General features: G+C 29.5%; 1 protein-coding gene across 1 annotated transcript in view; it reads left to right on the top strand.

Moving 5' to 3' along the window:
• LOC111631867 (Niemann-Pick C1 protein-like) overlaps window positions 1-15,929 on the top strand; it is a 57,037-nt gene that overhangs the window by 23,933 nt on the left and 17,175 nt on the right. The window contains exon 4 of the mRNA XM_023376204.1: window positions 1,968-2,200. Within this exon, the coding sequence (XP_023231972.1) occupies window positions 1,968-2,200 (233 nt within the window). The remainder of the gene's footprint in view (window positions 1-1,967; window positions 2,201-15,929) is intronic.

Raw genomic sequence — 15,929 nt, 5'->3', positions numbered from 1 at the left:
TCGCAGAAGAGTTAAAATACTTGGAAGACATTGCCAGGTCCTATGGTTACCACACCATCATACGGAAAATATTGGACCACCATAAACAGATGCAGGCTTCTTCCACCATTACTGCAGTAGCAAAAGCGGTAGTATGAAGATGGAAAATGTGAGGATACCTCTTATGTTCAACCCCCTCTTGAGGTCTTTATACAGTACCATCGCAAAGAAACGGAAGGTTACCCTGGCATACAGGAGATGCTGTTCTCTGTTCAACGTATTACCTAACAGAAAGACCGATTCAGTATGGAGAGATTATCAGGCATATATACCGTCCTGCTTAGGGATAACCAGTTTAACAGGGATTTGGTATACATAGGATCGATTAAACGTTCATTGGGGGTTAGGATAAAAAAAGCATATCTCTGATATACAATGCAATAGATGCACCATCTCTCTCTTCACTTATGCCACCAATCCCAAAATTGTGGCGGACTTCACTAGAGTGCAATTAATTGTTACCACACCTCATATTGACCACGTGATATGGCAGAGGAGATGGAAATTTTTAAGGCCTATCGTGCATCAACATGCATTAATTCAAGGGACTAGATTGGCCTTTCCATGGCTTGGCAGGCCCTACTACATGCAGAGTGATAACATTATACTATTTATTAAGTAGTGAAGAAAAATATTTGATGGGGAATGTGTGAGATTATTATTGATGTTTCATCTCACACTCATGTATGTTATGTATTTTGACATATTTTTCACTAACGTTTGGATATGGATTATTATGTTGGATCACTTTCAAACATATCACGTGACGGATTACGCAAATGAACTGAAGATTTGAAACACACCAGCATTTGGATTAGTTTAAATTTTCGTAATCGAGTTCAATCCAGCTGAATTACCTGAAGAGAACTTAGAAGGGGTTAGGAAAATGTTTGTTTTGGAAGATTAAACTTTGTGTGCATTGGTTATAGGTTCAAGTAGGTCATGTTTTGTTATATACAACCCGGTGTGCGGTTGCTGTTTTATCAAAATTATCATCTAGTATTCAAAAATTATAATATAAAACATTAATTTGGTCATGTCATATTTCCAGATTATCAGGAATATCAGACTTGATATAATTTTCAGCTGAATTCCTGATATAGCAAGACTGGCAGATTAATTTTTAAATGATATAAATATATATATATATAACTCAATGTAATATTTTATTACCAATAACACTGTTTTTGTGGACATATTTTTTGAGTTTTACTAAAAAGCATAACTTTCTGAAACAATCACTTTACCTAATAAATGCTAAAAATAAATTACTGATTAGAGTAAATAAACATTAGGAGTGAAATATTAATATCAATATTTTGCAAATAGCAGTCTCCTTGTTACCTCCAGTTTTATTGTGTTTAAGAAGACATTTGTCAATTTTGTTTACAATCAAACATATAGCTATTGTTTTATGACCAAAGAAGGTGGAATTGATCAAGTACTCTATCAAGTCTAGACTTGTTCACTTGCTAGATTGATTGCAATTGTTGATGTGTTGTAAAATAAAGATTATTCCATTATAGATACTAGATTATAGGTTTGCCTATTTACATATAAAATTTCAAAATATGTATAAGTAGTTTCATGTAACATTGTGACTCATACATGTTTATATGCATTTCACTGACCTGAGCTCTATGGTAAAATGCATAAAAGTACAAATCTATCTAAGAAATGAGATCTTAGAAGAGATGTTTGCTCGTTTAGGTAACAGCTGATAGTTAAAATTGATTCTTGAGCCATTTTAAAGACTTCTATTCTAATTTTAACATCAGACAAACAATTTTTTATGTTTTTTATCTTGTCTTAAACTTTTATAAAAGCCATTTTAATAATTTCTGAAGTTAGTAAAATTATAATTTGATTCAGTAAATTTTATAATGTAATTAACAATTACAATTAATATAGTACATTCTTTATTTTAGTTGTGATGAATCACCTGGATATGGATTAAGTAGCTGTACATGTTCTGATTGTGAAGCAGCCTGCAAGTTTATTTCAGCTTCTCCTCCACCTTTACCAGAACCAGAGCAACCATTTTTGATTTGTGGCTATGATGGAATGATTGTTATCACAATCATTATATTTATAAATCTGTCATTAATTATAATTGTTGGATTCTTTTTATATAAGCAGAAGTCTCGAAACATTATCAGATGTAAGTATTTTAAATTTATAAGTTTTCTAATTTCAATTTACAAGTCAAAAAGAAAAATATGTAAATGTTTGAATATAAAAAAAATATACTCTATGAACCGATGCTCCGTGTGTGATGAAAAAAAAACAAAAGAGAAAGTTCACCATTAATATTTTTGAACTCCCCCTAATGGAACATTTGGATTATGAAAATTTGAAAACTTGTTTGAATCTGACTTTCTCTTTTCTTTTTTCGTTGCACACCAGTCATCGGTTCTTAGAGTACATTTTTTACTATACCCCGGTGTTGTGTTGTTGTTATTTATTGTTTGAATATAATGAATATATAATTTTAAGTAGTTACTTTGTATAACAATGAACTTTGTAGTATAAGTTTTGATAGAAATTCAATATTTCTGTTATAATATTAAAAGATTTTTTGTGTTAAGATTTATATGCTCATTTTATACTTGTATGCACTTTGTAGCCAACTGGGTTATGTCTTCAGTTATCTCATTTGTTGTAATTCAAAATATTTTTATTTGAAAAAGTTGTCTTATAAATTCATAATTTCTCAAGTTAACAAAAACAAAGGTTAATATAACATAATAGAAGTAACTTTATCATTTGAACTTTAACATCCAATATTTAAATATATTTAAACTGTTTTTGGCAAAGTTAATCATCTTTTTCAGGTTTTATTGTAAACTATGCATAAAAAATAAAAATTTACTGTTTATTACAATAGATTTCAAGTATTTTTCTGATAGAACATGGTAATTATTATGTACAAAAAAGAAAATTTTAATGAAAAACTATATTTTATTATAGAATTTATTAAATACTTATTTAAATATATATTAGATTATATTAAAATTTGCTTCTTTTATATTTCCTTAAGCTTAATTTATAGTATAGTTATTGTTATGTAAAACGAAAAATAGAAAGAAAAAAAAAATGAACTAGATAAATTACTTTTTCTCACCGTATAAAAATAGTTTGTGAAATTATTCAAAACCAAAGTAGATAATTAAATAACCAATTAGTAACATTTTTGAGACTTGATAGTCATTATCATTTGAAATAGTGTTGGTAATCAGATTGAGACCATTTAAAATAATTTACTTTTAGACAAATTAAACACTGTTTCAGCATTTTTCAATTAGATCAGTAACAAAAAATCTAAATTTACTAAACTATTAATTTAGTAAATTTAGATTTTTTTTTAAAGATGGAATTTGAATAATTTTGAGTTTTTAGAAATAGAATTGAAACATTTTGACTTACAACTGTAATAAACAAACAAATAAAAAAAAAGATGAAATATTAAACTTGTGCTTCCTTTGGCAATGCCAATTTCAAAACATTGTTTTGACATACTTTTCACAGGTCTCTGAAACTAAGACAAGAATTGTAAACTAGGAAAATAGAATTGCATTTTGAAGTTCACATTTTATTAAATTGGTGTCCACCAGCATAAACTAGACCAGTGATGGCAAAATCTTGACCCATATAATGATTTCAAGGTTACTTGCATCGAATGTTTAGGAAGTACAGGAAATCCTTGTTAATTTGAACTCTGCTAGTTCAAAATCTCATTAGTTCGTAACTGTACTTTTGTCTCAGCTGGGAATATAGAGATTTACGTGTTAAAGAATTAAGACAAGTCAGACAAAAGTTGGGGATGGGTTGAGCTTCAGTGAACATCCATATATTTCATTAAAATTTTAGTTTATGCATTTTATTATATTTATTTCAGAATTTCTTATGTTTCATTTATACTTATGGTATCTATCATTCATAAAGTGATAATGATTTAAGAGAATCAAGTTTTGTTGGATGTTCTAAGAGGGAGGATTATGGAAACTTTGACAAACTGGGATGAGAGGTGGAGTAAGAATTTCAAGAAAAATGTAGATGTAGTTTATGGACAGCCCCGAATATTGGATAATTTGAAGTTGCAATTATTTTGTTTTTTGAATTTTGAACTAACTAGGATTTCCTGTATTACTTTTATAAAAAAAAAAAAAATTCAAAATTTGCATATTTAATATAAAAGCAGGATCTTAAAGCTGTTGTAAAGTCTTAAAGGCCTCAAATTATGAACCTCAGAAAAATTATCAGATAAACAACAACAGATTTTTACATTATATATTTGTTTGTTATAATCACATTATATTTTTTTATTTCTATTGCATTTATTATTATTTTTATAATATATATTAAAAAAGTTAAATAAAGTAAAATTTTTAATCATGGTTTATTATTTTTGATTACTTAAATTATTATTATTTTATTTTTTTAAAAATTTATTCTATGATTTTTAATTGGGTATGTTATCTACTTGTACCAGGGGAGGTACTTATTGTCTGAGATATCATTTTTTTTTTTAAATAAATAATATTTGACCTGCAATTTGAAGTTACTAAATTTCAAATTGAATTTTGACTATCTTTTGATAAGATTTGCCAATGCTGAACTAGATAATTTCCTATATGTTCTACATAGGATTTAAATTAGGACTGAGTGAAGCAGTCCAATCTACTACATTCACATCCTAAAAAGCCAGTTTTGTTGTTTTGGAGCAATGAGTAGTGGTATAATCTTGCTGAAAGACATGCCCATCAGGATGGCTAATACTACATTCGCACACAATCCATGACTCACTTCGATCTCGATTTACCTACAATCTGGATTATAACTGTTGCCAGACGAACATAGAGCTGTTCGCACAGGCAGTCTGCTTGAGAAGAACCCAGTTATTACATGTGATAATAAAACTGACATAACTATGAGGTAAGTCATGAACACCAACAAACAAAATGAAGTTTTGGTTAGAAATAAATACTTTTTCTTGCTATATATCTAATAATAGACAGATTTCTTCGTCTCTCCAGATGTCTCTTTTATTTCTCTGTTGATAGCCCGATACATGTTCCAAAGCCATCTTGTATTTTCTCATGAGTGTGGGATTGTGAGAACTCTCTTATGACTGGATCTAGTTTCAAGAATTCTCTTGAGTCTATCACGATTGAACCTTGTTTCAGTCAAGATTGAAATGGTTGAGAGAGAGAGATTGCACCATGACATAGTCACTGACCTTGATCACAATTTAAATTGAAATACTCAGTGCGACCAGGGTATAAGGATCATTTATTGTTCTTTATACCAGTTGAGTGTCTTAATGTACTGTACTGTACATTCCTGAGTTTTGTATACCTGACAAAAAAATTCCCTTTTTTTGCTGATGCTTTGAAAGGGCAAGGTGGTAGTCATTCCATAATGATTATGGAATGACTACCGCCTTGCCATTTCAAAAACCATAAGTTCATTTTTCAGGTAATTCTATTAGTATGCATAGTACTCTAGTAGTACATTTTTCTTGTTGCTGAATATTACACTGTTCCATATGTCACTTGAATCTTGATAATTTTTTAGCAAGTTTCAACCTGACAATTTTGTTTTTTTGGTCAATAGTAGTACACCTTTCTTCTTGCAATACCTAAACATTTTCACCATTATTTAGTATGTCACACACATTGAGTTGTTACAGGTAAATGAAGAGATCTAACAATATTGTTTCTACCTTTTTCATTCCTTTATTTTGCCTCATTAAAATCTTTGAATGCTTTATGCAATCAATTTTGGTTTTATTCTATTCTTGTAATGAGGGATCATGTAAGAAGTTAGCAATAACTATTTTGTTGCATTTAATATTTCTTGCAATGATTCTTTGACTGTCACATTGCTTGCAATAAGCCAGCGTAAGTTCCTTTTCTGTGTCACTTATTTTCTTGCATTACCTATGACAACCAAGTTTGTATAAAATAATAGGATATTACAATACATTAAGCAATGTCTATAAAAAATTTTTTTTTCATAGTTTTTGTGTTAATTTCCTGATGAATATTTGTTTTTAACTACATCTTTTTATTATAATCTGCAAGTGACTTCTCAAATTATACATAGTCCTGTCTCATTTATAACTTTGAATATGCATACAATTACTCATTTCTTCATTATACAGGTATACCTCGACTTACGTCGTTTCGAGTTACGTCGTTCCCGATTATACGTCGTTTGTCAAAAAAGTATATGGAAAAATAAAAATCAAGTTTAAGTCATTTTATTCGACTTTACGTCTGTCCGCCACAAATATTGAAGTTGTAATATCACTAGAAAAATGTTTAAAGCACATAAAATCATATTATAATATATACAAGTATATACTGTATTTACAGTACATGCATTCGTAAATTTAAATTACTTTTTTCTGTACTATATTAAAAACTAAAATTTATTTGTTTGTAAGCTTAAAATAGATCCTTATTAACCATATATTATTAAAAATGCATTAATAAATAAAATACAGAACGGAAATTGGTAATTTATGGTTTAGCCTAGTGGCAAGTAGATTTGAAGACAAGTAAATTCGACTTACGTCGTTTTTCTGGAACCAATTACCGACGTAAGGCGAGGTATACCTGTATTACATTGTCTCTGTTTGAATTCAAGAGATGATGAAAATTTGTTTAGACTTTTTTTAAATTGTGTTTTCAATATTATTTTTCCCATTTGTAATACTGTGTATCTTTCTAATTAGAACTATATTAAAGATTAAGATTAATTATTTTGATTAGAAAATATTTCTCATCACATACAAGTTGATTAATTTTTGTATAAAAGTAAAAGTTTAAAGATTAAGTTGTATAATACTTTTTTTTAAATGAGGATGTTGATTTTTTTCAAATTAAGGATGTGTGTTTTTTTTAAGAATAATGCTAAATGTTGTTGTTTCCTTACTAAACATATTAACTGAAACTTAAATGTTTCTATAAAACTTGTTAAATATTTCAGCTCTTTCAATAGATTATGTAAGTTATTAATAAGAAAAAATAATTTATTTCTAAAATATAGGATTAAGTATTGCTTAAATAAAGTTCTCTATTAAAAAGAACTATTTTTGAAGTTAACAAAAAATAGGGGTGTATGTGCAGGATGTCCCATAAATCTGGAATCATAAGTTATGTTAATATTAGTTTTTTTTTTACAGATAAAGCATGACACTGAGAAAGAAGGAATGAATTAAGATTATTTTTAAGGTGGGGATTCATAATCAGTGTAACTGACTACAAATTCCACCTCCATTGTAGAGCTTAATAGGTTGCATCCAACTACTGTTTAATTTGGTAGAAAGTCTGGTTGCAGCCAGCTAAACTCTTCCACAGCTTCACATTGACTGAAAAATAACTTGAATTCATTTATTCTTTCTCAGTGTCATGCTTTATCTATAAAAGAAATACAAAGATCAACATAATTTCCATAGTTCCAGACTTAAATACAACCTGTATACTGTATATATTTGCCTCTTATTTGTAATACAGTCCTGGAGAAAAGTTTGAGATCACCTGGGTTTTTCAAACTTCCTGATCTCCTGAAAAAAATGTTGTTGTTTAAGTATTAAAATAACCATAAACCAAATATCAAGTAAAAATTTTTCATATTTAAGAAATTCAAATAAAACAAATTATTGCTTGCAATTTGCCTGGAAAAAAGTTTGAGACCAGGATCAAAAAAGCACAATAAAACCAGAACATAGTGGGAAAAACAATGTTTAATATTTAGTTTATCATTAACCTGATTAACATCAATCAATTGGTCAGGGATGTACAGTAGTGTGTCAATTATCTGAAAGTCAATTATCCGAAAGAATTCCAGTCAGCAAATTTTAATTTTTTCCAGTGCTGTGGCACTGCAATCTTTGGCTATGTCTTGGGCTACTCAAATATTTTACATTTTTGATACTAAATTAACTTCTGAAGTAAAATTTTTTATTGTTTTTATATTTTTCAATATGTTTATTTGTTTGTACAAAATAAAAAAAATAATTTTTATCGATATAATAGTCTTCGTTAGGATTAACATCGACAAAAATTCAACGCAAAGCAACATGCAATGGAGAAAAATGTCAAGATGGGATAAATTAATATATTTTTTTTGTACATAATCAATTATCCGAAATATCGATTTTCTGAACAACCCCAGTCCCCAATTGATTTGGATAGTCGACGCTCTACTGTAGTAAGAATTGTTAGCCTTTCAGGACCAATTTCATCCCAAGCAGTCACAATTGCCTTTTTAAGATTACAAACATTATTAAATTGTTTTTCATTGGCATAAACCACTTTTACCAAATTACCCCAAAGGTATTCTATTGGGTTTAAATTTGGGCTACACAGTGTCCATAGCAAAACATGAATAGTATTGTCAGACAAGCATGTCATTATTGAGGCAGAATTATGAATAAGAGCATTATCCTGTTGGAAAATAAAATGTTTGTCCATTGCTTCATCTCTTAATTAATGATAGAAGAGTATTTCTCAATACATCTTGATAGTGAACTGTATTTGAACAAGGTGAAATGAAAGCAATAGCTGATTTTAACTGAGTGAAAGCTGTCCACACCAGCATGGATCCTCCATTTTGTACACAACATGATAAAAGATGAGGTTGGTTGCCAATAGTATCTCACACCATCAGGGTTATCCAAGTTAAATTTCTTTTCAGCTCAAAGCTGTGAGATTCCATAAATCTGAATAGTCAACATAATGCATTATGAAGTCCAGCTGCCTTTCCATATGGGAGGTTGTCAGTTTTGGCAATGTGTGAATTTTAATGTATACATGATTTTCAGACTTTTTCAGAACATGTATCATTGTTGTTTGTAGTTTTAGTAAAGTTATAATATGACTAGATGACATACCAGAGGATGTAGCTGTTCTTGATATTGTCCTGTCATTTCTGGCAGAAAGTTTTTTCGCTTACCACAACATTTAGCTTTACCATAATTGTCAGGTCCTGTAAGTAGTTGTGAACTACTGTGTTTGATTTTCCTAGTAGGTCTGCAATGACACATTCAGAATTCCCAGTCTCTCTAAATGCATCATGTTTTTTTTTTTCATCTGTTAATGTTTTACCAGATCCCATTTTTACTGAAGGTTGAAAACACACAATATGGATGTATGCAAATTAAGTTACAATGTCTATTGTATTTTAAAATGTTGTAAAATATGAATTTTTGAACCTGGTTTCAAACTTTTTTCCAGGCAAAATGCAAGCAATAATTTGTTTGTATTTGAGTTTCTTAAATATGTAAGTTCACCGACTTCCAGGGGAATCGTTAATCCCGCATCAGGATGATCTAGGGTCGTTCGCATGTGGGTGTGGCGGAGGAGACAAGGATGACAAGAATCTCACAAAAACCTGTTTATTTTAAACATAAAAGTAAACTTACACTAAGGAACAAAAATGTTCTTTATACAATTGGAGGTTCGAATTGTCGAAGGTGTTTCTAATGTTGCTCGAAGGAAGGCCCTGGGGCAACGGCAGGTGAGGAGATTCGTCAGTCAGTGTCGGCTTTCTGAGATCGTAGTCACTGGTTATAAGTTAGGCATTACCGATGGAAAACTGCTCTTTTGCATTGACTAACCGTGTGCAGGTGCACAGTTTTCAGAAAGTGAAAGTCTTTGAAGATCGGGGATTATATCAATCTCCGTTCTTGGTTTTGTTTTCTTCTGATTGGCTCCATGTCTCTTTTTTCTCGTTCCCCGATTGGTCTCTTGTCTGTCTCTAAGCGAAAGATGATTCCTGTTCGAGTCACCAGAAAGATCCGCTTCGAAGAATCTACTTGACACCATCCATTATTCTGGATGCAAAATGTTGATGGAACTTTGAAACTTGGGCTCATATTTTCCACCATTGTTGTCTAGTCTGTGATGTTTTTGAAATTTAACGACACAACGCGATGTCCCTTTTCATCGTTAACCTTTCCTCTTTTCAAAATTTCTGTTTTAATTATTTGCATATGAGCGACTTGTCAAAGGTCCATCGTCCATCTCTACTGGAGGTTGTTCATTTACAATTATTAATCATTTATAATAATTGTGTTCTGTTTACATCAATAAAGTTTTTTTTCTCGTCGCTGTTTCATATGACTAGAACAACTAATTTGATCTTTGATTGGTTTTTAACAATAGACAATTTTTTTTCTAGTTTCGTTTTAGAAAATATTTAATAATAAATGTTTAATTTCAACGCGTTTTTGGAACCTCACAAATATGAAAATAAATTTTTACTTCATATTTGGTTTATGGTTATTTTAACACCTAAACAACAACAACAACAATTACAGATGGCCAATTAATTTTAATGGAAAATTTGAAAACCTAGGTGGTCTCAAACTTTTTTCAGGACTATATATGCTAAAAAAAAAGGTAAGTTTTTCTAATTTAATTGGTTAAAATTATACATTTAATATATATTGTCATTTAAAAGTAAAATTTGATTTATAATATCATTTTTTCTCTCCAGAATTTTATAATTTTATTTTTTTAATTGTACATTATTTGTCATAACTGCATTCATATGTATTTTAAACTGACAGTTTTTTTCTTTAATTGAATCACTTTTTTCAACATCTAAGTTTTTGTTACAGCTAGTAGTAATTATTTTTTGGTAAATAGATAATCAAATACTTAGTTACTAAAGTATAGTCTTTCACTAAAATTCTAGAATACTTTGGTGATTAAAATTGTGATCTGATTAGTCCTCCTACTAAAGAATTTTGGCAAATAACAGAACATTATTTTTTTTGTATTGCTTATTCTTCATATTAATGAAAAATAAGTAAATATTTTAAGTGATTATTTAAAAATTATAAATTAATAGAATAACTAGTAATTTTGATAAATATAAGTCATGAAACTAAAATACTAAACTAAAATAAACTAAAATAACTATTACAAATAAAATTGTTATTATTATTATTGCATAATTTTAAGACAGTAAAAGAAAATAATAATTATGAAAATTGAAATATTTCTTTGGAAAATTTTTAATAATCATTTCAGTGCTTTAATTATATTGTATTTTAAGAATTAGAAATATTATGACAGTGGGAAACAATGATTAGCTGTAAGAAGTTTTCTGTGCATAAGAAAATAGAATTTCAAAAATGGTAGAATATCTACACTGGAGTACTGTAAAAAATGCATGTATCTATAAACCATTTACCGTGCATGTTTTATCACATTATACAACAAAGTTACAAATGTTTTCAAACTGTTATGGTTCTTCAGGTAACAATCCCCTAACGGAATGCACTTCAATTCAAAGTTGTTAAGAAATACGATCTGGAATGTTGTCCTGACCCGATGACGTCAATACGGACTTAGAGTTTTATCTAGCAGGGCCTGCCAGGCCGTCGATAGTGATTTCCTCCTTGTAGTTAATGCAATTACATTCTTTAATCGTGTTTAGGCATATGTAGATTGCCTCCAGCCGTCTTGAGATGGTTCGTGCAGTGGGTGGTGTGAATGACCTTTGCTTGAGAGAATATGGGTTCTATGTCCGGGTCTGAAGAGCATACGGCCGGAGTTGTGTTGGTTCTTTCATGGTTAATATCTGCTTTATGTTCTTTGATTTGGGTTACGAGGGGGCGTTTGGTTGATCCTATGTAGACCATGCTTCTATCACACCTGTGATCAATGATAGGGATGGTGTAGATGCCGGGAAGTTTATTTCAGTCTGGGGTATCTTTTCCATTTTGTAACAAATCAAAAATCGTAGCGCATTTTCTAAAAGTAATACAGCTTTTTTTTTCCTAGTAATCTCAGTGTATGTGGATTTTAGTACCAGATTTTAGTACCAACTTTGAATCAAAGTGCATTCTGTTAGGGAATTGTTACCTGAAGAAGAACCGTAAGGTTCAAAAACGTTTGTAACTTTGTTGTATAGTGTGATGAAACACGCACCTGTAAAAGGCTTATAGATACATGCATTTTTTAAAATAGAATTTGTTTTTCTTTCATATGAGAGTTATTAGTCTTCTTTTTTCTAGCTAGATTCAATAGATTCAAAATATCTAGAATTAATCTTGAATAAAGGTGAATTAAGTGATATGAATTTCTTTTGTTTTAATTAACATATTCGTTAAGAAAAACCTTTATGCAAGCTCTCTAATATTGGAATTATAAAATTTTGTCTTGTTTTTATTTTGAATACAATAAACGTTTTATTAGAATTTAATTGTGCACTTCTGTTAAATTGAATTTCTGCTGTACTATTATTTGAAATAGCATAAATTTGTTAATACAGTAGAGCCTCGATTATCCGACCCAATTGGGAACTGGGATTGGTCGGATAATTGAAAAGTCNAGTAAAGTTATTGTTATGTAAAACGAAAAATAGAAAGAAAAAAAAAATGAACTAGATAAATTACTTTTTCTCACCGTATAAAAATAGTTTGTGAAATTATTCAAAACCAAAGTAGATAATTAAATAACCAATTAGTAACATTTTTGAGACTTGATAGTCATTATCATTTGAAATAGTGTTGGTAATCAGATTGAGACCATTTAAAATAATTTACTTTTAGACAAATTAAACACTGTTTCAGCATTTTTCAATTAGATCAGTAACAAAAAATCTAAATTTACTAAACTATTAATTTAGTAAATTTAGATTTTTTTTTAAAGATGGAATTTGAATAATTTTGAGTTTTTAGAAATAGAATTGAAACATTTTGACTTACAACTGTAATAAACAAACAAATAAAAAAAAAGATGAAATATTAAACTTGTGCTTCCTTTGGCAATGCCAATTTCAAAACATTGTTTTGACATACTTTTCACAGGTCTCTGAAACTAAGACAAGAATTGTAAACTAGGAAAATAGAATTGCATTTTGAAGTTCACATTTTATTAAATTGGTGTCCACCAGCATAAACTAGACCAGTGATGGCAAAATCTTGACCCATATAATGATTTCAAGGTTACTTGCATCGAATGTTTAGGAAGTACAGGAAATCCTTGTTAATTTGAACTCTGCTAGTTCAAAATCTCATTAGTTCGTAACTGTACTTTTGTCTCAGCTGGGAATATAGAGATTTACGTGTTAAAGAATTAAGACAAGTCAGACAAAAGTTGGGGATGGGTTGAGCTTCAGTGAACATCCATATATTTCATTAAAATTTTAGTTTATGCATTTTATTATATTTATTTCAGAATTTCTTATGTTTCATTTATACTTATGGTATCTATCATTCATAAAGTGATAATGATTTAAGAGAATCAAGTTTTGTTGGATGTTCTAAGAGGGAGGATTATGGAAACTTTGACAAACTGGGATGAGAGGTGGAGTAAGAATTTCAAGAAAAATGTAGATGTAGTTTATGGACAGCCCCGAATATTGGATAATTTGAAGTTGCAATTATTTTGTTTTTTGAATTTTGAACTAACTAGGATTTCCTGTATTACTTTTATAAAAAAAAAAAAAATTCAAAATTTGCATATTTAATATAAAAGCAGGATCTTAAAGCTGTTGTAAAGTCTTAAAGGCCTCAAATTATGAACCTCAGAAAAATTATCAGATAAACAACAACAGATTTTTACATTATATATTTGTTTGTTATAATCACATTATATTTTTTTATTTCTATTGCATTTATTATTATTTTTATAATATATATTAAAAAAGTTAAATAAAGTAAAATTTTTAATCATGGTTTATTATTTTTGATTACTTAAATTATTATTATTTTATTTTTTTAAAAATTTATTCTATGATTTTTAATTGGGTATGTTATCTACTTGTACCAGGGGAGGTACTTATTGTCTGAGATATCATTTTTTTTTTTAAATAAATAATATTTGACCTGCAATTTGAAGTTACTAAATTTCAAATTGAATTTTGACTATCTTTTGATAAGATTTGCCAATGCTGAACTAGATAATTTCCTATATGTTCTACATAGGATTTAAATTAGGACTGAGTGAAGCAGTCCAATCTACTACATTCACATCCTAAAAAGCCAGTTTTGTTGTTTTGGAGCAATGAGTAGTGGTATAATCTTGCTGAAAGACATGCCCATCAGGATGGCTAATACTACATTCGCACACAATCCATGACTCACTTCGATCTCGATTTACCTACAATCTGGATTATAACTGTTGCCAGACGAACATAGAGCTGTTCGCACAGGCAGTCTGCTTGAGAAGAACCCAGTTATTACATGTGATAATAAAACTGACATAACTATGAGGTAAGTCATGAACACCAACAAACAAAATGAAGTTTTGGTTAGAAATAAATACTTTTTCTTGCTATATATCTAATAATAGACAGATTTCTTCGTCTCTCCAGATGTCTCTTTTATTTCTCTGTTGATAGCCCGATACATGTTCCAAAGCCATCTTGTATTTTCTCATGAGTGTGGGATTGTGAGAACTCTCTTATGACTGGATCTAGTTTCAAGAATTCTCTTGAGTCTATCACGATTGAACCTTGTTTCAGTCAAGATTGAAATGGTTGAGAGAGAGAGATTGCACCATGACATAGTCACTGACCTTGATCACAATTTAAATTGAAATACTCAGTGCGACCAGGGTATAAGGATCATTTATTGTTCTTTATACCAGTTGAGTGTCTTAATGTACTGTACTGTACATTCCTGAGTTTTGTATACCTGACAAAAAAATTCCCTTTTTTTGCTGATGCTTTGAAAGGGCAAGGTGGTAGTCATTCCATAATGATTATGGAATGACTACCGCCTTGCCATTTCAAAAACCATAAGTTCATTTTTCAGGTAATTCTATTAGTATGCATAGTACTCTAGTAGTACATTTTTCTTGTTGCTGAATATTACACTGTTCCATATGTCACTTGAATCTTGATAATTTTTTAGCAAGTTTCAACCTGACAATTTTGTTTTTTTGGTCAATAGTAGTACACCTTTCTTCTTGCAATACCTAAACATTTTCACCATTATTTAGTATGTCACACACATTGAGTTGTTACAGGTAAATGAAGAGATCTAACAATATTGTTTCTACCTTTTTCATTCCTTTATTTTGCCTCATTAAAATCTTTGAATGCTTTATGCAATCAATTTTGGTTTTATTCTATTCTTGTAATGAGGGATCATGTAAGAAGTTAGCAATAACTATTTTGTTGCATTTAATATTTCTTGCAATGATTCTTTGACTGTCACATTGCTTGCAATAAGCCAGCGTAAGTTCCTTTTCTGTGTCACTTATTTTCTTGCATTACCTATGACAACCAAGTTTGTATAAAATAATAGGATATTACAATACATTAAGCAATGTCTATAAAAAATTTTTTTTTCATAGTTTTTGTGTTAATTTCCTGATGAATATTTGTTTTTAACTACATCTTTTTATTATAATCTGCAAGTGACTTCTCAAATTATACATAGTCCTGTCTCATTTATAACTTTGAATATGCATACAATTACTCATTTCTTCATTATACAGGTATACCTCGACTTACGTCGTTTCGAGTTACGTCGTTCCCGATTATACGTCGTTTGTCAAAAAAGTATATGGAAAAATAAAAATCAAGTTTAAGTCATTTTATTCGACTTTACGTCTGTCCGCCACAAATATTGAAGTTGTAATATCACTAGAAAAATGTTTAAAGCACATAAAATCACATTATAATATATACAAGTATATACTGTATTTACAGTACATGCATTCGTAAATTTAAATTACTTTTTTCTGTACTATATTAAAAACTAAAATTTATTTGTTTGTAAGCTTAAAATAGATCCTTATTAACCATATATTATTAAAAATGCATTAATAAATAAAATACAGAACGGAAATTGGTAATTTATGGTTTAGCCTAGTGGCAAGTAGATTCGGAGACAAGTAAATTCGACTTACGTCGTT

This window comes from Centruroides sculpturatus, unplaced genomic scaffold (assembly GCF_000671375.1).
Source record: "Centruroides sculpturatus isolate CEXI.00-Female unplaced genomic scaffold, Cexi_2.0 scaffold788, whole genome shotgun sequence".
Classification (NCBI taxonomy): Eukaryota; Metazoa; Arthropoda; class Arachnida; order Scorpiones; family Buthidae; genus Centruroides; species Centruroides sculpturatus.
This window is presented reverse-complemented; position numbering and strand designations above follow the sequence as displayed.